The sequence below is a fragment of the Oreochromis niloticus genome, linkage group LG11, assembly GCF_001858045.2.
Source record: "Oreochromis niloticus isolate F11D_XX linkage group LG11, O_niloticus_UMD_NMBU, whole genome shotgun sequence".
Taxonomy (NCBI): domain Eukaryota; kingdom Metazoa; phylum Chordata; class Actinopteri; order Cichliformes; family Cichlidae; genus Oreochromis; species Oreochromis niloticus.
The window spans coordinates 14006278-14018680 of NC_031976.2; the positions used below are offsets into that span (position 1 = coordinate 14006278).

A 12403-nucleotide genomic window follows, 5' to 3' on the forward strand; every position below is an offset into this window, starting at 1 on the left:
ATTGCGTTAAGACATCAGATCCAAGGCATCTTCATCTGTGTATCAGTTGCATCAAACTTTGAAATTGAAAAATGAGAGACGCGGGAGATAGAGGAAGGAAAAAGGTGGATTAAAGTGAGGGAGTGCAAAGGGGTTAGAATTCTTACAATGAGGTAGCAAAAAGCCATGAGCTTAAAGTGGGAAAGACAATAAAAAAAGTGTAGGATCTTTGGGAGGTAAAGGAGCATTTTATAACCTCTCATCATTTCAGACTCGTGGTGTTCTGAGGAGCCACAGGCCTGGATGAATTATTCAGTTTCTGGCTGGAGGATATCCTCTGGGATTGCCGTTAGCTCTCCTCTAACGTTAGAGCACCACTTGACGGTAAATGCTCGCTGGGACAAACAAGAGGTCCTTAAAAAAAGACCTATGCACTTAACTCACACTACAGCAACCCTCCTCCCCCACAACACACACACATACTCACCCCCTCGTCTTGACCTCAGCCAAGATCAATACGCAGCTGGAGCCAGATGTTGCACAATACCTCGGCGGGGAAGGAAGGTTTCTAAGAGGAATCCTCCAGAGGAAGTTGTGTGCCTGCATTTATAAATGTACTGAGGGGCATGCCAGTAGATTGTAGCGCTGTGAGAAAAGGTAGGGTGGCTCGCATTAAATTTTCACATCACTATTTATTTATTTATTTATATATATATTTTTTACAGAACAGCAGTGATTTGCAGAACTCAGTGCTGTAATCCAGGGATTTCACACAGCCTGTTCTCAGAAAGTCAGACTTTCGGTGCTGACAGGGCAATAAGTGCATGGGCTTTGGATTGCATTGAGAGGTCCAATGCTGCCATCTTCAGGCAATAAGGTGAAGCATCATCATTACTGACGGCAATATTACTGTATATGGGTGATTGTAATTCTAGCACAGCGATCCTTTTCTTGGTGCATGTAACTGATATCGCTCTGAGGACTCTATACTTATACTGGTACAAATGAATAAGATAAGCAGAAGTGACTGTTCATGAAGATAAACGTTTCCTCTGCTGTAACATCCTCCGACGATTTCCCCATCATAATGTTAATAATATTATTGGTAAATTGGTTCGCTGTTGAGCATTGGCTTTCAAACCAGCTGTATATTTTTTTCATGATGTCCAGTTTCTATAGGTTGCACAAACATTTTACTGTTCACAGGTTTCTCCAAACCATTTTTGAGTTTGAACAGGTTCAATCTGAAGCGCTCACATCAAATCAGATCTGTTCGTGGAGTCCCAGCTCTGGCCTTCTTCGAACTTTTAGGATAAATGTTTAAAATAAATAAAAATATAATAAATAAAAAGAAATGTTTAACTTCCTAACTTCCACACATGCACATAGTGTTTGGGATATTGGAATTTGGAGTTCAATTACCATGCCCTGTATATATAATTTTCACCAAGCATGTGGTTAAAAAATCTAAACGTACTACTTGGGACATTGGTGACCTGGCGGATGTGAAAAAGTGATACTAAAAAGGTTATATCTTAGTGAAGGTTATATATTAGTAAAGAATTAGCATTGAGCTTGCAGCCAACTACTGAAGTGATATGACACAAGATATCCCCTCTAATGTCTTAAAGTATAGTATCAATCTCAATTTGAAGACAGAAACATCGACTGTGGATTTGGAGTGTCAAATTATATATATATGTATATATTCTCCTCTCACCCGCAACTGCAGGCAGTCTTTATCTTTCAAGCTCGGGTCCTCTACCAGAGGCCTGGGAGCTTGAGGGTCCTGTGGAGTATCTTTGCTGTTCCTAGGACTGCGCTCTTCTGGACAGAGATCTCGGATGTTGTTCCTGTGATCTGCTGGAGCCACTCGCCTTGCTTAGGAGTCACTGCACCGAGACATTACCATCCAATAATGGTAATATGGTAATGTCTGTTCTTCCCCCCCCCCTTTTTTGCCTTTTTAACTGTTTTCATTTTTTTTGTCCTCACAAGAAATAAATGAAAACAATAAGTTCGTTATTTGAACCTCTCTGTGTTTCAGTTTATCTAACTGTCCTTTCTTTACATTTTGTTCAGCCTTGGAGAGCTTGTTGGCTGTGGATTCAAGCTAAGGCTCAATTCATTGGAAAGCTACCACTCCTGCAATATTTGTTTTATAACCCTTTGAAAGCTTGTAATGCATAATGAACCCAGAGTAAGGCATTTTCATATAACACTTATGCTTTTTAGTTTTTAATATAATACATTTACTTACAAATGTGTAGCTTCACATTTCTGTTATTGCAAATTAACTTAAAGTAAAGACTCTGAATACCTCTTGAAAAAAAAGGGAGCTCTTTTTATTATTTAGGTTCTCTTTTTTTCTGGACCCGATCTATTTGCTGCTGAAATGACCGACTTTGCATAAAATAATCAATAAAAGAGGTCTTATTTTAAGATTTCAAGGTGCATTCACCTCCCTCTCTCCACCAGTTAGTATCATCTCTCAGCAGACTGATACCAATCGGTAACACAACACTGCAGAGAAAATGAAATGCAGTGCTGCAGTCAGCTTTGCAGCGCCCGCTTTTGGTCTGGGCCTCAGACCAAACACTGCTGCTGACTCCCTCCAGAGTCTATCCTCTATCTGCTGCTGAATTCCAGATAATGCTGATTTCTGTTTTTCGAGCGCCATGTAGGAAGAGCAGAAACTGCAAATGAACAAATGAACACAGGGAGACTGGATTTATTCCTGGAGGTGGAAACAGTATTATTCTTTGAGTTAAACATCTGTGGATGTATCAGCAAGCTGCAGTTTTCATCCAAACATGGAAATTTAATTATAGTGGCAGGTTTTTATGGCAATAGTTTTGCTGTCAGTAGAAGCAAAGACAACAAGCTTGCTGATTTGATCTTGAAAGGTCAGCTTCCTGATTTTTTTTCTTGTGATACTAGGCACTATGCTCTAGGGACAGACTGATTTTATGCACATACACATGCTCAACAGAGGCTGGATCCTATTTCCCTACTTACATGAGTTGCGTTTTATGTTTAACCCAAGCAGAATGCATGCTATCATAAGTATAGTAAGCACAATACTCGTTACACATCAGCATACATAGTAACTGTGCACATGCTAGAACTGGCATTTAGCTTAAAGCACAGCTGAAAAAATAGAAACACACAATCATTCAAGGCAGTATAGATGTAAATGTGCTGAATATTTCCATTGCGTTGTTCCAACGTCGTAGGAGAAAAACAAACTGCTTTCTTGGCTCGGTGAAGTCGTTCTCAAGGACACACTCTGCGCCACCTAGAAAATTTACTGCAGCAAACTAGCAAGCAATCATTATTTGCTATAATTAGAGGTAAATGCATAGGCATAATAGGGGGAAACAAGCATACATAGAGGCCATGCATGACAAATAACCACATTAGTAATTTGATACAAATTAAATCAACAGATCCCAGCAGTACTGTGTGATTTACAACAGAAGGGGCTAAACAGCGAGGTGATCAAGAGGTGAACAGATCCTGTGATTTGTTGTGCAATACATCTGCATTACAGGCATCTGCTAAGCTGAGGAGGCATTGAGCGCAATGCAAATGTCATGGTAATGGTATTGTTAAAGCAGCCACTGTGTAACCACATCACTGGCAGGGGCAGCCTCTACCATTGCAAACAGCGCATTAAAAATTCACTGTAGTGGATGATCAGAGAGGCTGAGAGAGACACAGGGAGAGAGATGTAACCTGCATTGCCTCCTTGCAGCGGCTGAGTGGTTTTACTGTAAGATTGATCTAACCGATCACCTCATTTCCTCTCTCATCCACCATAGCAGCCAAGCACTGATAGTTTATCCGTCTGAGAAAGTGATTTTAAGGTGCCAAGTACAACACAGGAAATGGCCCTGCAGACGTTCTTGTATCTGGTTATGGCAAGCCTTATTGCCGGCTGTGGGATGAGGCAGCTAAAGAGGCATCACTGAGGTTTGCCAGCGAGGGAGTGACAGAGCAATTCAGAGGACTGTTTCAGTGTCAGCCATGTAGAACACGGCTGACCAGAGACGTAAATCGATTTGACATGGAGCAGTAGTTGTGGTATTTTCTCGTAAGAATAGGGTTTTGTTCAGTATTACTACACAGCATAGGAAACTGCTGAACCGCTGAGGCTTACAAAATGGTATGGCACAGGCGAAAGAAAGACAAGACAGTACTGAGTAGGAGGGACCATATGGTAATAAAGTTAGCTGAAGAAAAAACACACACAGGCAGCATAAAAGTATTTTTCAAAAGCTTTGATGTCATCTAAAAGTGAAACCGCGGGAAGGGGCTTGGATGAGCCTGAACAAGGATGTTCTTGGAGTCTAAATGTAAAACAGCCCAGCTAAGTGCACCCATAGCAGTGAGCTTTGCGGGCAATGAGCTTTCCAAAAAATCCAATATGCATATTGACTAAAAATATCCTGTCTTAGTACGGTGGTGGAGGGAACAACCAAGAATGAAGTCATATCCCCGAGGAGTTTGGCTTTAGCTTTCTCCTCCAAAGCAATCAATCAGAATGGAAACTTTTTTTGTGGGCCTCACTATCCACTGATAGACAGAGAGCAGACACAGCATAGCAATGAATGTACACTATCTAATATGTATGACCAATGAGAGCCAGTTGTTTCTGTTTTTTTGTTAAAAGACGCAGAAACCACAAAAATTTACACAGCCAACCATTTAAGAAGAGTTAAACGTTTTAGGAATCAGCAGGTTTGATCACAAAGTTCTGTGACTTTGCCCATAAAAATCCAAAATCATATCCAATTTAAAGTTGGCTAATCTCCCCTTGTCCTTGTGGCCCTCTGGTCCGCTTTCAGTGTGGTGGGTATTTTCTGATTGCTCAAACTTGCACACAAAAATTTTCTAACTGACCTCTCGTGTACATTCTGTGTGGAGAATCCGATGTGTGGAGAAGCCAAAGAGCAGTCTTCAATGGAAAAGTCTGCAAGACTGGAAGCCAGAGAGGGGGCATCGAGGCAGCGGGTGCATGCTTGTCATTTTGTTGACATTTACGATGTTTTATGGTGTTGTGCAGCATGAATTTGACCCTGCAGTTCAGACTGGTAAAATGTATTTTCACTCTGACATCCTAATACATCTGAAGGAGAACATTTGGTGCAAATGACTGAGCTATGGTGCGTGCAAACATGCTGTCCTGAGCGCAAAGCACATTGTAAATGCAAGGGTTTTTTGTTAACACCAGAAAACTAGTCACAGTTTTTGCTTAACAAATCCTACTCACCAAACTTTGTTGCTTCCACTTGTTTAAGAGCCTCTGATACACTGGAGGGGATTCTGTGCACAATGCAGTTGTGTTGTCAAGATGGGAGTTACATGGTGCATGGTGTAAAAATAGTAGCCACACTCGGGAGATTCAGCAAATTTAAATAATGTATGTGATTTGACTTTTATGAGTAAAACTTTGATATAGCTTGCTTAAATTAGCATTAAGACAGAAAATATGGAAAAACGGCTAGCCAAGCTCCAATCCTCCAGGTGAGGTGGGATTTATCCATTTCTTTTTCTACAAAAAAAAAAAGAATCTAAAATGATGGACAGGCATAACCGAAAGTCTTGGCCCAGATATCTGCTGGCTACATCCCCCAAAACTTAGCCATTATCTCTAGAGGCTCAGTCAGCAGACTTGCTGGTGGGTTCTCAGATTGCAGATTTTCTGCCCTGAATGCAGGACTTTAAGATAAAAATACATCTTCCCCCTCTTTTAAAAAACTGAGGCATTAATCATAAAACTGTCATTTGCTTTGAGGTTACTATTGTGAATTGGCTCTCTCTCTCTCGTCTCTCTCTCTCTCCATACAAACACACACACACACACACACACACACACACACACACACACACATACATATATATATGTATATATATATATATATATATACTATAGCTTTCTCATCCACTGCCTGCATTTAAAACCTCTGTAGACCATCTTTGGTCCACAGAAATGGTTTGAAATGAAATTTTCAGGTCAGCAACTCTTTAATCTAGAAAAGGTGACACACAGCACCTATGCCAACTCATATAAATACACCCACACTCACCATGCACACACGTGGAGTCTTAGCAATGACAGGATGAGGAGTGTAATATCACCTTTGGGAAATTAGCTGATGGCAGCAGTTTGACTGCTCCTCAGCCTTACCCGAAAGGATCGACTTACGGAGAAGCCAACCAAATATCAATAAGGGTGATTTAGCTGTGCACTGCTCAAGGATAAAGAGCTTATGCATGAAACCTCTGGAAATACACTTGAGCTTGGCGTGTAAAATGCTGTCGCTTCAAGCAAATCCCCTGATTAAATCCCCTGAACACATTTAGTTGGCTGTATGAGGGGAAGCCTGGTGTTGGCTGTGAGGAGGAGGACAGAAAGAAGAATGGGAGATAAAGAGGAAAAATGGGAGCAGGAAAAGAATAGTATGTGAAAACCTACAGCATAATGCATTATATACCACACATGATGCTCTTTGATGTGTGTTAATTGCCCCCCTCTGGGATTTATGGCCTTCTGTGTGTTACAAGAGTGACATTGTCACAGATGTTGCAACATTTGTAAATTAAAGGCAGTGCAGTGTTATATTTCTGGATTTTGATCCAATTGCTCAATAGTATCATTCACAATTTTTGGCAGTGGCTCAGTTGGTGTTGACCTATCGGTGATGAACAGGTTTAATTTTATGTGGAATTACTGGGGAGTGTGAAAGAAAGAGGAAGTGGGAAGAAATGAGAATCTAGCAACCCAACTTGGATGTTGCACTTCACCTCCTCAGCCAACGAGACCAGGAAAGCCCTCTCATTGAAATATGATTAAGATTTACAGCTCCCATGAAGAGAACAGGACAATTTGCCTCATTTGGATCATTAATTTTTATTACCTTTCCTGGAATTGTCTGCATTTAGTGTTTTATTGCAATTTTGAAATGTAATGGTTGCTCTTCAGGGATGTACACACAGGAAATGAAATGCTCTAATAACAAAAAGTTCCATTAGTCCATTGTTGACAAAATCCGGGCTCATACATAAATGTCTTCTGCTTAATCTTACCATCTCAGGCCATTTTTCGATCATCTCCCATCTTCCATCAACTGACTGTCATTCAGAATGCATGTATATGCTCTGACAGTATATAGAAGCAATACAACCAAACAAAAGCACAGCAACAGCCCCGGGCTGTTTACCGTCGAGTAATAAGCCTCCGCATCTCATTAATAGAGGCTGACTCATGTCGTTTTGAATGTAAGCCTTGAAATAGGGTCACACAGCCCGAGAAAAGAAAGGACAAGAAACTAAGGTAACAGTAAGAGCCACTTGAACTCGTCTTGCAGAATGCAACATTTGGCTGTTCATAAGAATATATGCAAATAAGAATAAGCACTTCATGCATGATTTATGAGCCTTAAGGTGTGCAAAAGACAATTGTGTGAGATTTTTTAATGGTTTTTTCTTCAGCCTGCATTAATAACCATCAAGGAGAAACATAAGGTTGCTGTAACTCTGACTAAGCCTAGACCAAAGTGAATTCCTCCTTAACCAGGAGACAGAAGCTGGTCTTCACCTTGTCAGGTCACTGGAGCATTAACATTTTTAGCAAGTCTGCACAGGATAAACCTCTTTTCCTAAGCTCTTTGTGCTCACCTGCATTTCTTTTCTCTCTCTCTCTTTTTTTTACTCAGCAAATCAGTGTGATAACATCAAACATAACCTTTTAAAAAAGAGTGAGACATCACTTGAGAGAGGTAATTAGCTCTTTGAAGTAGTGACAGCTTTCCGTTTGGGAAATAGGGCAGCGCTTTCATCTGTGATTAGATGTTCTTAAGTCCATCCTCAGGTAGCAGAAGATGGAAAGAGACTGGTAAGCACAGGCTTGCTCAACCTTGAAACGTAACAGGCACTTGGGTTGTGGTCTTTTGGGACCCCTCCCACAGGCGTATAAGTCTAAAATATGCTGAAGGTCTGCAGGGGGAGGGGAAATCTGCTGTGGCAGAGAGAAGGTGAGGCAAGAAGCTGAGAAAGAGGAGCAGGGCAGATCAACAGAGAGCAGAGGAAGGTGCAGAGTGGATGTGATGGCTGTCAACTGCAGTCAAATTTGTCATAACTATCAAATCAATGTGCAGCTTTGGCTCAGATGGATGAAGCCGGCCTTACTGGCTTACCTCAGCACTGCACCAGAGAGGGACTGTCACTGGATATTACCATGTGGACCGCTGAGCCTATTCGCCCACGTGACAGTAGACAGGGACAACTATACATCCCTTCTTACTGCCACTTTCCTGCTCTGGGGACACAAGCATCCCCCTACTTCCTGAAATGTGCCTATGTGCAATTTTGTTGTTTGCATTAAATATGAATAACCTTAGTAATAAATGGAAGCTCTCAGGGATTGTATCTTGAGCCAAAAAAAAAAAGGTAATACAATGTTTGTGGCACAAAGCTCTTAATGTTCTCCCTGCACTTTTTTTAAAAAATAGTTTAGTCTTAAAAAGATCATTTGGGAATAATTTAATTCCAAATAATAGATTTCTGCTGATTGCTAACTTTGCTTTGGATGCTTTTCTTGTTCACTCTATTTGCCACGTGGAAATGTAACTGGAGGTTTGATCTGTTGCTACAGTATGAGACAAAAATGTTGCAGACTTACAATTTGAATACAGTATATGCTAGAGAATGACAATGTGAATGGCATTATTTCCCCAATTAATCACAATTCTTTTATATGCAGAGCAGCAGCTTAGGTAATAGTTTCCTCCACTTCATCTTCTAAGGAATACTGCCCGGATGAGTGGCTGGGACTGGATCTAGTTTTCAGGTTGATCGAGCCGTATAGTTTGGCCGAACGCTTGGAATAAGCGATGACCTTTCTCCTGTACATCTCTCCCTTCCACATGGAGATCATTAGCAGCGTGGAGAGCACCACGCCGCCCAGCGTGAGCAAGCAGAGTCCCGCGATGACGCAGCGATCCAGGTGGGCACCTATCCGGGCGCTTTCCATCTCCAGCTTCTCCATCTCTCTCGCCGACACGCTGTCGCGGTCCACCACCACATCCCTGGGCACAGCGTAGGAGATGATCACCAATGAGATCCCGGTAACTAGGAACGTGACTGCACTGATAAAGCCGTAGTCTATAGAATTCCCGGAGCCCTCCCCGAAGGAGAGATCATCCTCGGACATAAAAGAAAGCTCGGGGAGAGTCTCAGAGCAGGGCTCGCCGTTGCGCACGGCTCTGTGAGTACTTTTGCAACTAGACTCCGGGCTGGCCAGTCGCAGGTTAACATTCTCGTCGATATAGGTGAAAGATGTCTCTAATTCCTCGTCGCAACAAACTCGAATTTTTTCCTCACCGAGGTGACCAAGTTTAATCTCCGCGCCCGCCTTGCGCGGCGCCGTCCTTGGTGCTGAAAGACACCGGCCATGGCAGCTGCGGACCGGGTTACAGGCGCCCTCCCCCGGGATCGCTCCTCCTGTTGATCCACTCGACTTGCGGGCATGCAGCTTGGCCGAAACGCGGTCAAGGGCGTCGGAAATGTCGGGCTGTTTTCCTCCCTCCTTTGCAGGAAGCAGCTCTGGGGAAGCCATTCGTGTTTCACCACCCGCTGGTTCACTCTGAGCCTTCCTCCCACGATGTTTTCACTCCACAGCATCCCTAATAAGAACACACACCACGTCTAAGTTTAACGGTGCTTATAAATGAGATTCCTGTCATTGTAGATAACATTCTTCTTTTTCTCGTATTTCATAATTCACGAATGCGCTAAAACTTGTGCGTAAAATGAAGAATCCACATATAGTTAATATAGAGTAATGCTGACGAAAAGACCACTTTAAAGTTGATGAGATGGTTTAAGAGTGGACCTTAAAAGGCGCTTATATGCCCGTGATTAGCCAAATGCCTCTTAATCCAATTAGGTAAACAAAACGTACAAATCGAGATTAAGCTATCTATTTTAATTCTGTTTTAAAATATACAGTGCTTGATCAATAAACACCTTTGTGAAACTGAGCTATAACTAATCCCTGCAGAGCAGAGAGATTCATAACCACTATCAGCCCGAGTGCATATACTTCCAGTAAAAAGCACCAGTAGCTTTAAATAAAAGCACCACTTCCCCAAAGATATACCCTAATCGTCCTGCACACTTAATTTGGATTCAGCGTAAGCTATGAGATGCTCCTCTGCATAAGGGTTGGACCAGCGATGCATATTTTTTCTAATCCCTGACTAAAAAAACACAAAACAAAAAAACCTCAATCCTCCTCGAGCTGCATTAATAAACAGAAATAAACTCACCGCGTTACTTAAGCATCCCTTCCGACTTCTCTCCGTCACAGCGGATGATACCACACAGCGGAGGCAGACAAAAAAAGCCTTATCGGTAGATATGCTTTGAATATATTCTGAGCTTGCTCAGTGCTTTGGCAGACCGGCTGCACTGAGGGGAGCTCTCCCCTTAGTCCCTCCCACACACACACAGCCTGCGACGCCCGCGATGTGGCGCTGAAAGGAGCGCCGCTATCTGTGAGTCGATTGCGATCGCTGTCCGTCAACAGAAACGAAGACTTGAATGAGCGAGGGGAATCCTTATATATGGCACCGAAATGCCAGTTAATAGCTGTAAAGCTCCAGCGCACATTACTGGGAAATAACGTAAACATAATATAAGCTCAAATGCCATCAACACATTGAAAAAAAAAAAAAGTCTTTTGGTGGAATTAGGAGTTTAGGAAAGATTCCCAAGGTCTCTATGAAGCCAATGTTAAACCCCCACAGAGACAATTCATACAGTGATGCTATTGCAGTAGAGATAAGGAAATAAAATCAATTTGCAGTGGGGACTCCTTGGATCAGGCTTACTGGGATAGGTCTGGGCACTGGGTCAGTACTCTGGGCTTCTTGTTGTTGTTCTGCTGAGGGGAGCTGCTATCTTTGGGAACAGCCTTTGCTGTGATGTGTGTATAACTGTTCTGCAAGGAAGTCTGGGAGGGTCAGACTTTTCAAAGTGTTATCATAGTGTTACTGTTTTGTAACAATGACTGATGTCGTTCACTTCACCTGTCAGTGCTTTTAATGTTGTGGGTGACCACTAATGATTACTACAAAAGCAAAAGTTTTTCCTGTTTGCTTTGCTTTGGCAATAAGGCTTTAGTGATATTTCAGCTGCTGTTCTGTCTGCTAATCATCTTTGCTTTCCAGCAGTGACGCATCCTTTTGTCGGGACATCTCTTGTTAAACCACACATTTCATGTGTTGACTTTTTTACACTAGTGGCAGGTGAAATGTGGGATGGAAAGAGGAGGAATAAAAATGCTGTAGAGTCCTACATAAAGTGGGGCACCTGGTCACTCTAGTTCCCATATAGCCTGCTCTACAGGAAAAATACTGTACAGCATTTTAATATTTCTGTAGCCACACAACTGAAGATCATAGACAAACATAGAGTAATCTCTTCTGTATGTCAATTAATGGCATCATCATATTAGAAAAAGCTATCCAGCTGTGTTGTGTGTATCCATCTGTTCTTTTGAGCTCTCCCGGAAGATTACTGGTCACTATTTCAAAGCCCTCCTAATCCATGTTTAATCTAGACATATAATAGGTCCTCTGATCTGTGACCCTATGTAAACATTTTGAAAGGTTTATGTCATTCATTCTACATCTTCCATGTCCTCGTCTTGGTACCATACTCAAGGATTCTTATTAATCAAATGACTCATGACTCTTGGAGAGTGTCACTTTGTAAACTAAATGCTAAGTACGAACTACCAGCAACCGTTTAAGTGCCTAATCCTATTTTAAAAGATATATTCATTTGCTGACTGTTCCACCTTATTTGGTGCAAGCAGACAGCAGCTATAAATATAGTTGCCACATTTTCCTTGGGTCCTGGTGGCTGGGTGAATAGCTTTGGCTCATTTCCCAACAAGACTTCCATTTAACAGATGAGTAAAGAGAGAGGGACAGGAGTGGGAGGGGGGAAGAAAGAATGGCAGGGAGAGACAAAGATTTACTTTACCCTTTTTGTTCCAGAAATTAGTTTTCAGAGGGATGTGAAGCACAAATACTCCCAGGTCACTGACTGATAGATCATAATGGTTTATCATAATGGTAGTCAGAGTCAGTCCTGTGCAGAGAATCAGAGGCAGCAAGCTGAAATCTGTAACAACAGCCAACATGAGATGCTATCTGTCTGCAACAGTGCACCACTTTTCCTGCTGGCAAGGACATCAAGCCTGCAAGAGGAGGGGCAGCAGGGGATTCAGTGCTCCTAAAGGGTGCATATCCATATATCCTTGTAGCCTCTTCTACCAAAGGCACAGACCCGCACACAAGAGTAAAGACTATGAAAGATGGATGTTCTTTTCCCTTAGTCAGTAGTGGAT

The 12403-nt window shown here is 42.1% G+C and overlaps 1 protein-coding gene across 1 annotated transcript; it reads right to left on the bottom strand.

Moving 5' to 3' along the window:
- Positions 1-6875: 6875 nt before the first annotated feature.
- tmem74 (transmembrane protein 74) lies at positions 6876-10527 on the bottom strand. The gene is made up of 2 exons (XM_005472585.4): positions 10314-10527; positions 6876-9668 (listed from the first exon to the last, which is right to left on the bottom strand). The coding sequence occupies exon 2, from the start codon at positions 9599-9601 to the stop codon at positions 8756-8758; it is 846 nt and encodes a 281-aa protein (XP_005472642.1). The 5' UTR covers positions 9602-9668; positions 10314-10527; the 3' UTR covers positions 6876-8755.
- Positions 10528-12403: the final 1876 nt, after the last annotated feature.

Coding starts and splice junctions, on each gene's coding strand:
- tmem74 (XM_005472585.4), bottom strand. CDS start 9,601: ATGGCTTCCCCAGAGCTGCTTCCTGCAAAGGAGGGAGGAAAACAGCCC.